This window comes from Cibotium barometz, chromosome 36, assembly GCF_041138505.1.
Source record: "Cibotium barometz isolate CiBa-2024 chromosome 36, ASM4113850v1, whole genome shotgun sequence".
Taxonomy (NCBI): Eukaryota; Viridiplantae; Streptophyta; class Polypodiopsida; order Cyatheales; family Cibotiaceae; genus Cibotium; species Cibotium barometz.
Window position 1 is genome coordinate 16,725,166 of NC_141081.1, and position 14,497 is coordinate 16,739,662.

Sequence of the window (14,497 nt, forward strand, 5' to 3'; positions counted from 1 at the left end):
AAATGCTGAAGCTCCGAGAGAGAGAGAGAGAGATGAGAGAAAACAGCAAAAACATTGATGCACTAATCTCAAGAAAAGAGAGTAGGCGAGGAGTGGACTCCGTACACAGAGGGCTAAAGGTGCTCACCAAAGTGATCAACAAGCATGATCAAAGAATGAATGATAAATGAGGAAGAGGACAGCAAATATATATACTCCAATATGAGCTGGCCGATTGTCTCCCAATGTCCTACACGACCTGAAAACTCCATAAAATGGGTGGGCAACCAACATCAAAGGCCCATAAAATAGGGGGAAAATGTGGGGAAAAATATGGAGAATGCATGAGCATAGAAATGGCCCCCGTAAACACCAGAAAAGCCACCAACAGGAGATAATATATGCTAACATCGGCAGCCTCCAAACAATAGTCGGCAACCAACAGGGGACTCGGTCAAGGCCAAGCGCCAATGTGAAGGCCAGCAGTAAGGGATAAGCATGGAAATAAGTGCAGCAATTAAAGGAATATTTTATGAGAATACGTGAATATGAAGCGGAAACAAGTAGAGATCAAACAACAGAAAGTAGACAACCAAGATCTGAAATGTATTGAATGAATTATGAATGAACGATGTCCATGCTTATATAGATATCTGTAGAGCCAATCGGCCTATAGAGCTGAGGACAAATGTCCACAACTGATAAAAATGCCTAAAATAGTTGAAAAAATATGGGAAAAATCCCTAATTATATTAGATAAATATCTGGATAAAAAGTGGCATGAATGGAGTAAAATGGGTTGAAGATGAGTGTCATGTGCATCACAGATGCCATGGACATTCTCAGGGCTAGATCCAGAAAAGGCAACCAGATAAAGAGTATGAACCCAGTAGAAGAACCAGGATGATGGAGCACAGAGCACAGAGCACAGAGCACCTTTGCAGTGTAGACTGAAGCAAGGCTTGGAGAAGAACCAAAGGGATGCTGTCGGCTGCTCACAGAACCAGTCGGCTGAATCAGAGGACATGGGCAGCATCAGGCGCATCATGGACAAGTTTATCATCAGTCGGCGGGCAGCGCTGAATATTAGTATGGACATGGAACTGGCAGCAGTCGGCCAGCATAAAGGGGGTCAAAGACCCATATAAAAAGGCCCAAGTGCTCATTGTTTCAATCATTCAGCCCACTAGGGGTTTGAGTCATTAGGAGTCCTAGTCTAGGGCAGAATTTTGGGTGTTTTACCACCTTTTCAAGAAGGCAGCCAAGGGCTGCAGATATGTACCCTTTTTGTACCATAATATATACTGAATTTCCAGCACTTCTCTCTCTCTCTCTCTACTCTCTCTCTACCTGCGTTTTTGCATCAGATGGTGCGTTTTTGCATCAGAAGGTTTTCAAGAGTGTTTAGGGCTGAAAGAAGACCCCCAGAGCTTCCGCACGTTACATTGGTATCAGAGCATCAGGCTCAGCCAAGCTAAATACTGAATCAGTCCCATATGATGGTGTACATGTCCAAGGTACAGGAAAGTACACGGATTCGAAGCCCAAGGCAAGAACACAGAGCGGGAAGAACTCCCAGGAGGTCTGTTGGTGGTGTTCCACAGTGCCAGATGGGGATGGCAGTTCCGTGAGCCAGATAGGTTCTCAAGTAACGGTCCCAAGGGAGGTTGATCCTCCAAGGGTGATGTGAGAGTGCCAGAATCAGTTCCAGGAATGAAGACCAAGACGGTGTTCAGAGTCAGGGCAGGAATGGATTGTGGACTAGAGGAAGACCAGATGCATAGATCTTCATCAGAGACAGTGGTTTGGAGAACACGCCGGGATTTCAGAGAAAAAGGTTTGCCAGGGATGGATGATGACAGAGGGACTTCGGGACAGGATTGGGATGATGACAGTCATCCAAGAGCAGGTTGGATTCCCGTCATCAAGTTTAGCAGAGGGGGATGTCATGTGCATCACAGATGCCATGGACATTCTCAGGGCTAGATCCAGAAAAGGCAACCAGATAAAGAGTATGAACCCAGTAGAAGAACCAGGATGATGGAGCACAGAGCACAGAGCACCTTTGCAGTGTAGACTGAAGCAAGGCTTGGAGAAGAACCAAAGGGATGCTGTCGACTGCTCACAGAACCAGTCGGCTGAATCAGAGGACATGGGCAGCATCAGGCGCATCATGGACAAGTTTATCATCAGTCGGGCAGCGCTGAATATTAGTATGGACATGGAACTAGCCGACCAGCAGTCGGCCAGCATAAAGGGGGTCAAAGACCCATATAAAAAGGCCCAAGTGCTCATTGTTTCAATCATTCAGCCCACTAGGGGTTTGAGTCCTAGTCTAGGGCAGAATTTTGGGTGTTTTACCACCTTTTCAAGAAGGCAGCCAAGGGCTGCAGATATGTACCCTTTTTGTACCATAGTATATACTGAATTTCCAGCACTTCTCTCTCTCTCTCTCTACTCTCTCTCTACCTGCGTTTTTGCATCAGATGGTGCGTTTTTGCATCAGAAGGTTTTCAAGAGTGTTTAGGGCTGAAAGAAGACCCCCAGAGCTTCTGCACGTTACAATGAGTCATGACATGTCCAACACCTCCTCTCAGCTCCAACACGCGGGCCCGACTCCCATACAAGTAAGGAGTTGATCAATAGTATCTCGAGGAAGAGGTTTGGTGAAGAGATTAGCAAGGTTGTCCTAAGAAGGACAATACTCCAGTGAAATGATGCCGTCGGCCACTAGCTCATGAACGAAGTGAAAGTGGACCTCGGTCCTACCATGGGAGGATGAAGTTCGGGCCAACGCTCAGGCACTCTGGCTATGAATGAGAATACGGACTGGATAATCCGAGAGTACATCAAGATTGTTCAACATCTCGAACAACCATAACAGCTCACAACATGTATCCAGACAAACACGGTACTCAGCCTCAATAGAAGATAATGAAACTGTATTCTGCTTCTTGGATCTCCAGGAAATAAGACCGGAACCAAGAGTAAAGCAATAACCACAAGTGGATCGTCGAGTATCCTGATCACCTGCCCATTTCTTGCAGTGTCAGTGTTCTCAATCAATTTTCTTTCGCTCCTCCACATTCTCATTGGCAGGCCGCTCTAAGGGTTCTCTCATACTTATCACAGTATCCAACAAGCTCAGTGCCTCCTCTGAAAGAGAGACCATAGTCCAAGGTACCAGATAAGTATCAGAGAACCCTCAGAGCGGCTTGCCAATGAGAATGTCGAGAAGCAGAAGAAAACCGACTGAGAACACTGACACCGTAAGAAATGCCGAGCCTAGTGTAAGTCAAATAAGTAAGAGAACCAACAAGCCTCTGGTACTGTGTACTGTCCTCGAAGAGGGGAGAGGAGAGGGATCATCATGGGAGATCTTGGAGTTAGGATCCATCAGACGAGAAATTGGATGGCACTCAATCATCCCAAATGTCTCCAAATGTAACATGTAGAAGCTTCGAAGAAGATCGGTAACTTCAATGCTAAGAAATCAGCACTCTTTTCGCGACGAAATTAACGCACAAACTGAATGAAGATGTGCAAGAGAGAGAGAGAGAGAGAGAGAGAGAGAGAGAGAGAGGACACAGTATTGGGTCCCAAATACCCTCTGTAGGCCCCCACCACGGATGGTGTATTTGCTTTATTAGAATGATGTGAATCTGAAAAGAAAATATAGAAATCCTTGACCTTTCTTGGCTGAGAAAATCCCTGCCCTTGACCTGCAGTCCTTCACCCCTTTACTTAGCACCTTCTTGGCTTGTCTAGCCCTTTTTTGCTTAAGCTCTTGGTGAGAAATGAGATGAACTAATGGGATTGTTGGCTCACTATTTATACTACTCTATCAACAGCAGTCGGCCAGCATTAATTCAGGCAGCCAGCAATAAATGTCCCACAACTGAGTACTTCAACATTTAATGCTGAAAAAATCAAATAAATTCCAGCGCTTCTTTCCCTTGTTGGCTGGGTATCATGCGCATGCTTCTACATGGGCTGGGCACTGATTTGCAAACAGTCTGGGGGCTGGGCAGCCTGTATGGGCTGCCCCCATACCTGCCCTACAGCCACACAAAGGCTACATCTCTTGAATGTTTGCCCTTAGCCTGCCCCAAGGGCTATCCTACAGCCCCTCCATGGCTGGTGGGTTCAGCCAAGGCCTTCCTAGCCCTCATAGGGGTGGTTTCACACTATCTCCATGCCCACACAAAGACCCGGGGTAGCCCTATGGGCTGGCCCCTTGTTCTAAAAGCAAGCCCTAACTAACTACTCAATGATTTGGCATCCGGTACCATACCAGATACACAGAACCACTGACATCATTCCAGAGGGAGACTCACAGCGCGGACTGGCACTGTTTCGTGTGCAGGACAGTGCACACGAAACCTTGGACTCCTCTGCAGGACAATGCACACCTGACCTCGGACGACTGGGATGGATCCCTGGCTGACTCGTCCCGGACTGGGCTCACATGGGACCAGTTCACCATCCCAGGTCCTGCACCTTCTGTACAGATATGTCTACATGGCATCCAAGTGCGGGATGCATGTTACATCCCCTTCTGCTTAACTTGACGGAAGCTGCATAGCCTCCAAATAATCTGTAAGACATATTCCATAAGGTTAGCCCAGGTGGTGTAATTAGACCCATTAAAACGAGTCTTTTCTGTAAAAGCATTTTTGGCCATAGATACATGGAGGAAAGGAGATGGTGGGGTCCAAGATGGCTGGTACCCATATTCGGAGAGTAGAGAGTTAGGTGTCACTCCAGAATAACCACTAATACCCAACATAGGTGAAGGACCTAGCTAGAGTACTCCATAAGATGAAATATAAGGTTGGGCACTTGGCTGAGGCACAAATCCTTGGATAGGCACACGAGCTCATACGGGTATAGTGCCTGTGATGGGTTGATAAACTACATGATACCCCAGAATGCTGGGTGGCGACACAGTGCCGGTGGGCATAGTGCCAAGAGATCCCTATGTTGGGTAAAATGCGTACGCAGGTCCCTGTGGAGGTGCAGTCGGTAATGGCTGCATGCCAATGCCAGCAGGAAGAAAAATGGGTTAGGTGGAAGGGTTTTGTGCTTGAGGTAGTGCAATATTTCAACACACATTAGAAGCAAAAATAGAAGGTAAACCAGAAGAGAAAACAGTGTTACCTCCTTGTACACCAGTAGTCTGACAGCGTATGCTACCCTAGACCCTCCTCTATTCACGCTCACATCTCTCCAGGATCATGGGTAGTAGTTGGTACTACATACTGAACCTGTGCTGCAGTGGTACACCCAGGTAGTATTAGGCACTCAATGGTACATACAAACCTGACACGGTCTCCGATCAAGTTGATGACAATGGATCTCCAGGCGACCATGAAGGTACCTGTCCTCCCTAAGAGAATGACCCAAATCGAAGTCCAGGCTGTCGGCTAGATTGGGCACTAGGACTCTCCAAATAAGGCTCGATACCAAGTTCCAGTATTGGCACATTGGCTGTAGGCGTGTATCATCCTCCGGAAGTGAAGTCTAGTAGGCTCAAAAAGGAAAGTCGTGATGCCAAAGGTGTAGAAGGTGAGCTGTTGTGGCTGCACAAGAGCAAAGCGCCAATGCTGAATCAAGGACAAAGCACCGATGCAAGATCTTGGATGAAGATGGTGCAGAGGGCCACATTGCTGATGATGTCAATTGATGAATGAGGGGCAACGAGCTTTATATAGCGCTGGCCCCCCACAAAGCCAGGTTGGTTGGCCCTGTCGGGCAGCCTGTCCAACCTCGACAAAAAGCCATTTTAGGCCTTTAATGAGGGTCTTCTTGGGCCCTTATTGAGGGCCTTTTTGGGCCCTTATTGAGGGCCTTTTTGGGCCCTATTTGCCACCCCTTTTGGGCCCGTTTGCCATCCCTTTTGGGCCTAATAGTCACACAATGTGTACTTGCTTCACTGTGTGTGAGTGTGTGCTGTGCCAACCCTTACTATCTGTCAGCAACAACATACTTGGCCAACAGAAATGCCCTTCTTGTCGTTGCATAAAGGAAACAGTGATGCATCTTCTTTGGTCTAGTCTAGAGACCAAAAGTTGATTTAATTGGTGTACTCTCTTTCGAGATGAAATTTCCATGTACATTATTGAAATATGATCGATTGTATAGCAACTTCCTTAGTGGTAGCCTCATCAATGGAAAGTAGGAATTGGATGCTACATCCCTAATAACGGAAGATCATGTGGTTACTGGAGTCAGGATCCTGTGCATAAACACTCCATTAACCTCAAAAGAATGGTCCCAAGCCCACCCGCAATCTTTTCACTTCACGAAAAATGTTTAAAGTATTGGAATGTAATCATTGTCTAGAATGAAAAAGATTTCCGACCAGGACATGAGTCCAATAGTACCACCTACTGGTAAGAATACTCCTTCGACAAATTCACATTCTCTTAAACTCAGATTCCTAGGGTATTCCTTCTCTATATTTTTTTTGGTTTTTGAAAGGTGGCTTTCTAGATTGGAACATGCATGACCCTTTCTAATCAAGACTAGATATTGGGCTTTGTGGACAATATGGCATGCAAGAAATCAGTTGGTTTTTCATTCCGTAAGGATTGCACGCGATTACTTCTTTCATCAATCCTTTCGTCAGTGTTTGTTTGACAGCATCCATCCGCATCAGATCGATGATGGCCAGTTGGCTTTGTTCTTCGACTGTTTTTAACTTTTGTGTGTTCTTCAATGACGGCGGCTTCCTTTGAACAGTGAAGCAATAGAATATAGCTTTTTACAAGTGTGTGTGGGGGTCTGCGTGTGAGAGAGAGAGAGAGAGAGAGACAGACAGACAGACAGACAGACAGACAGATAAGAGAGAGAGAGTGTGTGTGTTGAGAGGGCAGCCGTACCTCACAAAACATTGTGTATTTGCATTTGTCACATTGAACCTCGGGTGAGGTCTCTGATAAATCTTTACAGCAAGCATGGCAAGCCGCTGTCCGATACGTGGAACGTAAGACAAAAGCTAAGGCCTGTTCTGATATGACCAGCTCCCCAGCCTTTATTTCCCTACAAAAGTGCCACTTTCATAAGTGAAAAGGAGTCAGGAAGATAAGCGCCGTATGGTGTTTCGTACCTGGTGGCGATGGCGCATCGACCACGTCGGGGCCTGGTTACTATCTTCCAAGGGTAGTGGGCCTCCACGCACCCCTGAGACGGGAGAGAAGTGTTGCTGGCTAGCACGTGAAGGGAGGCGGAGGAGCTGCCCTTGCTCTTACTCTTCTTCTTCTTCTTCCGCTTCTTCCTGGCTTCATCAGTAAGTGGTGATGTTGGTGACTGAACGCCCTCGAGAGGAGGGCCGGAGTCCAGACAGAGGTGAGAGAGGCCGTCTTCCATCACTAAGCTGCGTCTTTGATTTTTAACCCGCTGGGTACTGCACTTGCTCTATAGTAATATATATAGTACATTTAATTCTTCTTTATGACACGTGTATGTTCAACACATATGTTTAATTCTTCTTTAATTAAAAAAGACTTAAATTCTTTTTCACGGCTCAAATTTGAGAAAACTGTTTCCCATTAAAAAGTACTTAAATAATATCAATGCTATAAAAAACCCAATTTTTAATGTATTTTTCACGGCTCAATTTTTTTGGAAAAGCAGTCTTGAAATTAATGACCAAGATTTTTAGGATTTCAGTCTCACAGATTTTTAGATTTGCACAACTTTGAAGGAAAAACCAACCTCTCCTTGTTTTGATTGGTAGCTCTAAAAAAAAATCTTACACTATTAAATATTATTTCTCCTTTGCTTTTTTTTCACATCAATTTTGTTCTCTTACTTGCTTTTTTTGTATTTTAAATGCATATATGGGGAGCTGATCTAGGAAGAAGAAGCCCATAATTTTGAGAAATAAGAAAAGGATATCTAAGGAGAAGCAGCCAATAAGAGTAAGGAAGTAGCGACTTGGGAGGTTTGGTTATTAAAGAGTTGTGCACACAAGAGTCCAACAAGATGATGGTGAAGAGGCAATAATCATGCCACCAATGGCATGCCTAAGATAAGCTAAGACAATTTTAGTGTCTTGTATCCCAAGGTTATGCTTGCCCTAGCTTGGCAACCTCCCACACTTATGAACAAAAGAGGCAAACTATTGTCATAATATTCATCTTACTAGCCCTCCAACCCTACATATGAAGAAGAACCTTCTACAACCTAATAGTGAACCTCTCCAAATTGCCATGCAAGCTTGATATGTGAGAAAGGAAGGGCATGTTTCGATTTTATAAGTTATGGTGAGAAAAGAAGAGCATGTTCCGAAGTTATGGGGAGAAATTATACAAGCACTTCACAATACTTTTATCTAGCTTACTAACAAGTTTTGGGGACAAATTATACAAGCACTTCACAATACTTTTGCCTAGCATACTAATAAGTTTTTCATGTGATAAGAAAATACCATTAGCCATGTAATTATCATGGCCAAGTTTTTTATGTGTGACAAGAAGAACTTGGTGATCAATTTAGAGATGTTAGCGGGTTTATTCCGCTCTTGTTTAGGCCCTTGTGCAGGCTGAGATGATGTTGGGGGCATGATGCCATCAGCTACCCAACACCCTCCCTATTTCCATGGCTATCCTTAACATTTTAGGGGTTAGCCCTACCATGGTTGGAGCGGGTGTGCTAGTTGGGGAATAATAGGTGGGAGGAGCTGGGCTGGGTGGATAATAGACCATGGGGGGTCCTTGTCTCATGGGAGGATTGGGATGTGCTTCATATGGCCCCATATGGTATCCTCGGTAAGCTTCTCGAGGCAGGTATTGTTGGTACATTGGTGCCTCAGGCTGATATGACGGGACCGGACATGCCCTCTCTCTCTTCTGGTATGATGTCTCAGGCCCTAGGAGAGCTGGTTCTTTTCCTAGGTTTAGCACAAGTCTCTGGGGTTGGTATGAATCGGCCATTCGTGAGGCAGGCATGGCATGAATTGGCCATTCCTGAGGCGGGCATGGCCCTCCAGACGGTGGATGAGTCTGGGTTTGGTTACTTTAACTTTGGTCTATCTCCATTCTAGGATCTTGAGGCGGCGTGGGCTCTCTTTCAGGTTGGTTTTCCATACCTCTATCCATGGGATGTGGCTTGTCTAACTGTGCGTTTTCCATGATAAAATTCCATAATCTCGAAGCAAGGTTTCTCTATGAATGGGTAGGGGATGTAGGGTCTTGCTACAGGATAGGTGGTTTGTCCATACACTAAGTCTCTAGTCCTCCTGTCTCTAGGTCACGAGTAACTCGTCATGTGCTGCTCGGATGATCTTCACTCTCATTGGTGCTGTTAAAGACAAACACTGTTTGGTACCAAGCTGTGTTGACCAATGGGTCTAATCTTATGAGCGAGGAGCATCAGGAGAGTTTATATCGTCGAATAGAGGGTTGTTTCGCACCAATTTTCCTGAGCGTAGGTGCATGAATGTGTGGAATAGTAGTGCTAGACAACCCTATGGATAATCTCTTTGTCTGTTTTTTTATTTGGGAATGGGATGGCCATATGCTTTCAAGAAGGTACATGCATACACTTAGAAGAGGACAGGGGCGTTCACTTCCCAGCAAGGGAATGGAACAAGTTGACACGAACGTACGCTTCCAAGAAGACACGGGCATGGCTACAGGAAGGGTACGAGCGTGCACTTGTGGAAGATGAAGGAACAGAAGTATGTTCCAGATGGTACGTGTGTACGCTTGCAAAAATGGAAGGCACGGGCGTGGCAGAGCAGAAGGAATAGGCATATGCTCAGTTATGGCAAGGAAGAAGGAACAGGCATGGCTTTAGGGAAGGAACGACCATATGCTCCAAATGGTACAAGCGTAGACTTTGAATGGAACAGTCGTACGCTTGTCAGTTCAGAGAGATTTTTAATGGTGCAAGTGCTAATAGCCACCCACTGAGATTCCCTGATAGTATAGTTGTATTGCTTGTTTAATGTTGTTTATGCTTAATTAATGTAGTTTATTCTTTTTTAAATGCCTTCTACACAATTTAATGCTAGAGATACCAGAAGATATGCGCTGGAGAATGAAAGGTGCATGGCAAAGTTGCCACGGCCGTGGCACTAAGAAGGGTACAACCGTACACTTCTCAGAGAAACTAGACCAAAGTGAAAAATTTGCCTCTTCTCCTCCTCAGATTTCTCATGATTCATGTACTTCTCGAGTTTTTTTTTTGTTTTTGTTTTTGTAGGAGGTTAGAGCTAGTCTCTAGCTACCGAATGATGCGTAGAATGCCTAAGAAAACCTAATTAACTGAGAATGATTAGAGGATTAAGCTAATTGTGCAAAACTTAACAAATGTTGAACGAAACCAAAAATTGCATGAATCTCAAGAGTAAAGATTAAGCACTTACTTGTGCCTCCCCGATGAATACTTTGACGCTCGTCATGCTCCATTAATCTCCATTGCTCCATGGTAAGTGTAAACAAAATCAAACAATAAGAAATCAACACGCAACCACCGGTGGATTTGCACTCCAACCAAGCAATGTGATGGCTGGTGAGTGAAATGTATGGAGGACCCTAAGCTAAATGCTTATCCCCGGCAACAGCGGTGCCAAAGATGTTAACCAAAACATACTACCTTACATAAGAGAGGGAGAGAAGAAGAGAATGATGCCATGCAAGGGTCAATTCGGAGACTTGTATTTAGCCAACCCTAATGAGGGTTAGCTCCCCTATGTGGCTAGGGGCTCACTCCACCACCACTTGTGTCACCCAAGTGGAGATCCACAAGATAGGTAGGTAATGAGCAAGGAAGAAGGGAGCTATGGAAATCTCTACCTCCACTCAATGCCATTGTGCATGCAAGAGGGATATTGAGAGGAAGACAAGAGAATGGAGAAGAGAAGAGAAGCTAGACTAACACCATCCACTCTATGCGTACACAACAATCAAGTAAACAAGCATTCACAAACACAAGCATGCAGCCCCATAAGCACTAGAGAGAGAGAGAGAGAGAGAGAGAGAGAGAGAGAGAGAGAGAGAGAACAAGACTCAATTGTAACAAATGGGATTGTCTCCTTTTCATATTCCATAAAATTATTTATATACATGAGCTCACTTTTTACAATGGCCAGCCATCCATTTATAATCGGCGGAGGCCCAAAATTGGCTTCCTAGCTTTATGAATATCTAGCTTTATGAATATCCATTTATAATCGGAGGCCCAAAATTGGCTTCCTAGCTTTATGAATATCTAGCTCATTCCTATGATGACCGGAATCACACAGCTCGGTCATCCCATATATCTTTTACCATAAGTGCTTAGTGCAGTTTTAAAATGGGAGACTATAAGAAGCGTAGACTCACTTGAAAAAGGATGTTAACTAGAGTGGTTAACACACTAGCAAATGGAGCTGCTACCAGCCCCTTCTCCCACCCACAGCCTCCTCTGGTTGAAAGCATATGGGGGAAACTGCATGTATACTAGAGAAGTACATCATCTTGGTTCTTCCAAGCCAGAAGCACCGTGGGAGCCCTATATGAGGTACTGGAAGTATATGTATCACTGTTGTGTGTTGTGTCTTTGCCCTTGTTCTAAGATGAAGACTTGCCCTTGGTCTTGTCCTTCTTCTTGGACAAACGATCCTTGGACAGATGCCCTCTCTTCCCACATGAGAAGCAATGACTCCAACCTTTCTTCTCAACTGAAGTAAGTGCTTGATCGTAACTGTTAAGAGACACCTTGATCTTCTTCTCTGAGAAACGAGGATGGACTCTTCTTCTAAGAGAAGGGAGCTAAGGTCATTAAAATCCAACTGAGTGGTTGTGACCTTGCACAACAAAGCTCGAGAAACCACATCATACTCCAAGGGAATCTTGATGAGGATAAGTGCAGCCAATTGAGGAGTGGACAAAGCAGCACCCATTACCAATAAAACTGGTCATGGATAACTTTGGCCTTCATGTGAGAAACGACTGCATAGAACTACATGAAATAACAAACCGTAGAGTTGTCCTTGCAAAGTAACTACCCTCATGGACGAATCTTGAGCAAAGAGATCCTCCAATTTAAACCATACTTGATGAGCACTGGTAAGAGTTTGCATGGCCGGTGAGACCTCCTTTGTGATGGTCCACACAAGCAAGCACTAAATGCGCCCTTGAATCACGATTCTCCCAGCCTTGTAATTCCGTAAGGAATTCGTCCTTAATCCTGGGTCTACCTCCTTGAGTTTTGAGGACACTCGAGCTTAATCCCCCCCTTTTTTTGGGGGGCTCAATTTGTTTTTGGCAATCATTGGCAAGGTTACATGTGATTTTTGTTAGTGGGGACACTAAGAGATGTTAATAATGGGAGAGAAGAGAGAGAATGATCCAAAGGAACATAGACTTAATCAACAGAACGAGATGGTGATTCTTAGTTCTTCATTTGATTTTTGAAGCAACATTCATCATTTGAAGTAATTGGCTTTTGATGATGTCCCTTTGTATGGCAGGATTCTTGTCAAATGTTGTTGAGAAGGACCTGTACCTGCTTTCTTCTGCCTATGTGTTTTTTTAATTTTTTTATGTATATTTAAGTGCTCATATGAAGTAGATTTACATGAAGTACAAGAATTGAGTCATATAGACTCTTTTTGAATTGCTTTGTGTTGAGGATTGAAAAATTTACGTCGACTTGTGAGGCTAATATAGATATCTTCAGTAAGGATTGAAGATCATTGATTTGTGATGATGAAGATTGTAGCATCGTTTGGAGAGGTTTGTAATTTGAAGAAAAATTCTAGGCAATGGGTTGTACCATTGACTAGGCTTTCGCCCACCATGGCCCCCCCATCCAAGGATGTACCTGGAAGTTGTTGATGGTGAGGTTTTGGTGAAAATGTTCTCCAGTGCATGAGTATGGATATGTACTCATGGAGCAGCTGCTACATTAATTTAGCCAAAAGAATAGTAAGCAATAAGGTTAACAATTATATATTGGCTATTGCATGATATGTCTAAATCCGTGATGGGAATTAAATCGTGAAAGTGTAGGTTCTTAAGTTGTGAGATGGAACTCCGTGAATTTATAGGTTTTTTTTGGTTGATTTTATGGGTCATCTAGATCATGATTTGCAAGCAACAGCTTCTTGTGCGCTCATTTCTCACTTCTAGAGGGGTGACAAGAGCATTGTTATTTTGTTCTTGATGTGCTCCTAAGTCTCCATATTTGTTCTTGAATTTGTTGGCTGAAATGATGTCGAGGCAGTAGGGGAAGACTACTGATTGTTTGCTTGAACATACAAGCTCTTGTGTTGGTGCTGAATGCACGAGAGTGGTTGAGTGATTTGCTTGCTGTTTCTTGGGCCTCCATTGTTGTCGAACTTTAGGTGAAGTTGTTGGGGTTGAAGTCGGTGGTGAGATTTTCTTCATATTGTTCGATTTTGGCAACCATATGATGGAATTACCATCATAGTATCCTTGTTGTTGAAGTATATGCATAGGCACCCATCTTTGACCAACACTGTAATTTGGTGGCCGGTGTGCTTAGTGTTGAGGCTTTTTTCTTTGTGCAAGCTTAGGGGACTTTGTGATGCGCTTGGGGACCCAAGCTTTGGTATTTCTTTGGTAGTACCCTTGTGTTTGCAGCAGTGTTTTTGGTACCCACAGCATAGGTGGAGTTCTTTGAGAAACTCGCATAGGCTTTTGTGGACGGTGTTGTGGAGTACTCTTCTTCTTCCTTGGCTTTTGAGTGCTACGTTGAGGAAGAGGTTTTGACTATCGAGACACCCAAATTTGATTGGCACCTTCATAGTAGCCTTGAGCTACAAGTAGATGCTTCTCCACCCACATTTTGATATTATTAAGATATCATGATTGTGGGAGTCTTGGTGGAGTTTTCTTTAGGGTTGATGTGGAAGGTTTGGGGCCCTCCTTGACTTTGGCTGGTGCTGAGGCTGTAGGTTTGAGACTCATGGTTGGGCACTATTGATCATGATGAGGTTAGAGTCTTTTGTGGAGTGACTGTCATGAGATGAGGCCTTTGAGCATGTGGTTATCTCCTTTGATGGGGTTTGTCAATGAAGATGCATAGGATCTGGGGCCTTTCCTTTGAGTTCCCTATTAGAGATAGATGGTTGGTGGGCTCTGGAAACTTCTTCATGAATAGTTGCTGATTGCGAGGTTTTGGCATCGGACTTCATAGGTGAGGATGGGGTTGAAGGAGATGCTTTATCGAAGTCGGTCATTGATGCAGATGGTAGGTCATTGTGTAGAGGGGCTTTTGTAAAAGAGGCTTGTTTTTGCGTTCAACATCATAGATATCCATTAAAGTTGGATCCTCTTCCTGGCAGTATGGTATTGTCAACTTTTTTTCATTGACCATCATGATGACTGTATCGCTAGAGCAAAGCACATTCGTGCTTGGGCAGCAACAATCCATTTATGCCCCAAGATTAAATCTGCTTCCAACACATACTCAACCACAAAAAGCTTGCAAGTAAGGAGGTTAGTTTCAATATACATTGTATGTTCAAAGTACCCCATACATGGCATGTTCAAGTCTCGTG

The 14,497-nt window shown here is 44.3% G+C and overlaps 1 protein-coding gene across 2 annotated transcripts in view; it reads right to left on the reverse strand.

The window, feature by feature from the left end:
* The window catches only part of LOC147617539 (histone-lysine N-methyltransferase ASHR1-like), a 144,779-nt gene extending 137,379 nt beyond the window's left edge, over nucleotides 1-7,400 (reverse strand). For both annotated transcript variants that reach the window (XM_086775812.1, XM_086775811.1), the window contains exons 1-2: nucleotides 7,091-7,400; nucleotides 6,864-7,023 (exon numbers count right to left, since the gene is read on the reverse strand). In XM_086775812.1, coding sequence (XP_086631938.1) covers nucleotides 6,864-7,023; nucleotides 7,091-7,350 — 420 coding nt within the window. In that variant the 5' untranslated portion in view covers nucleotides 7,351-7,400. The remainder of the gene's footprint in view (nucleotides 1-6,863; nucleotides 7,024-7,090) is intronic.
* Nucleotides 7,401-14,497: the final 7,097 nt, after the last annotated feature.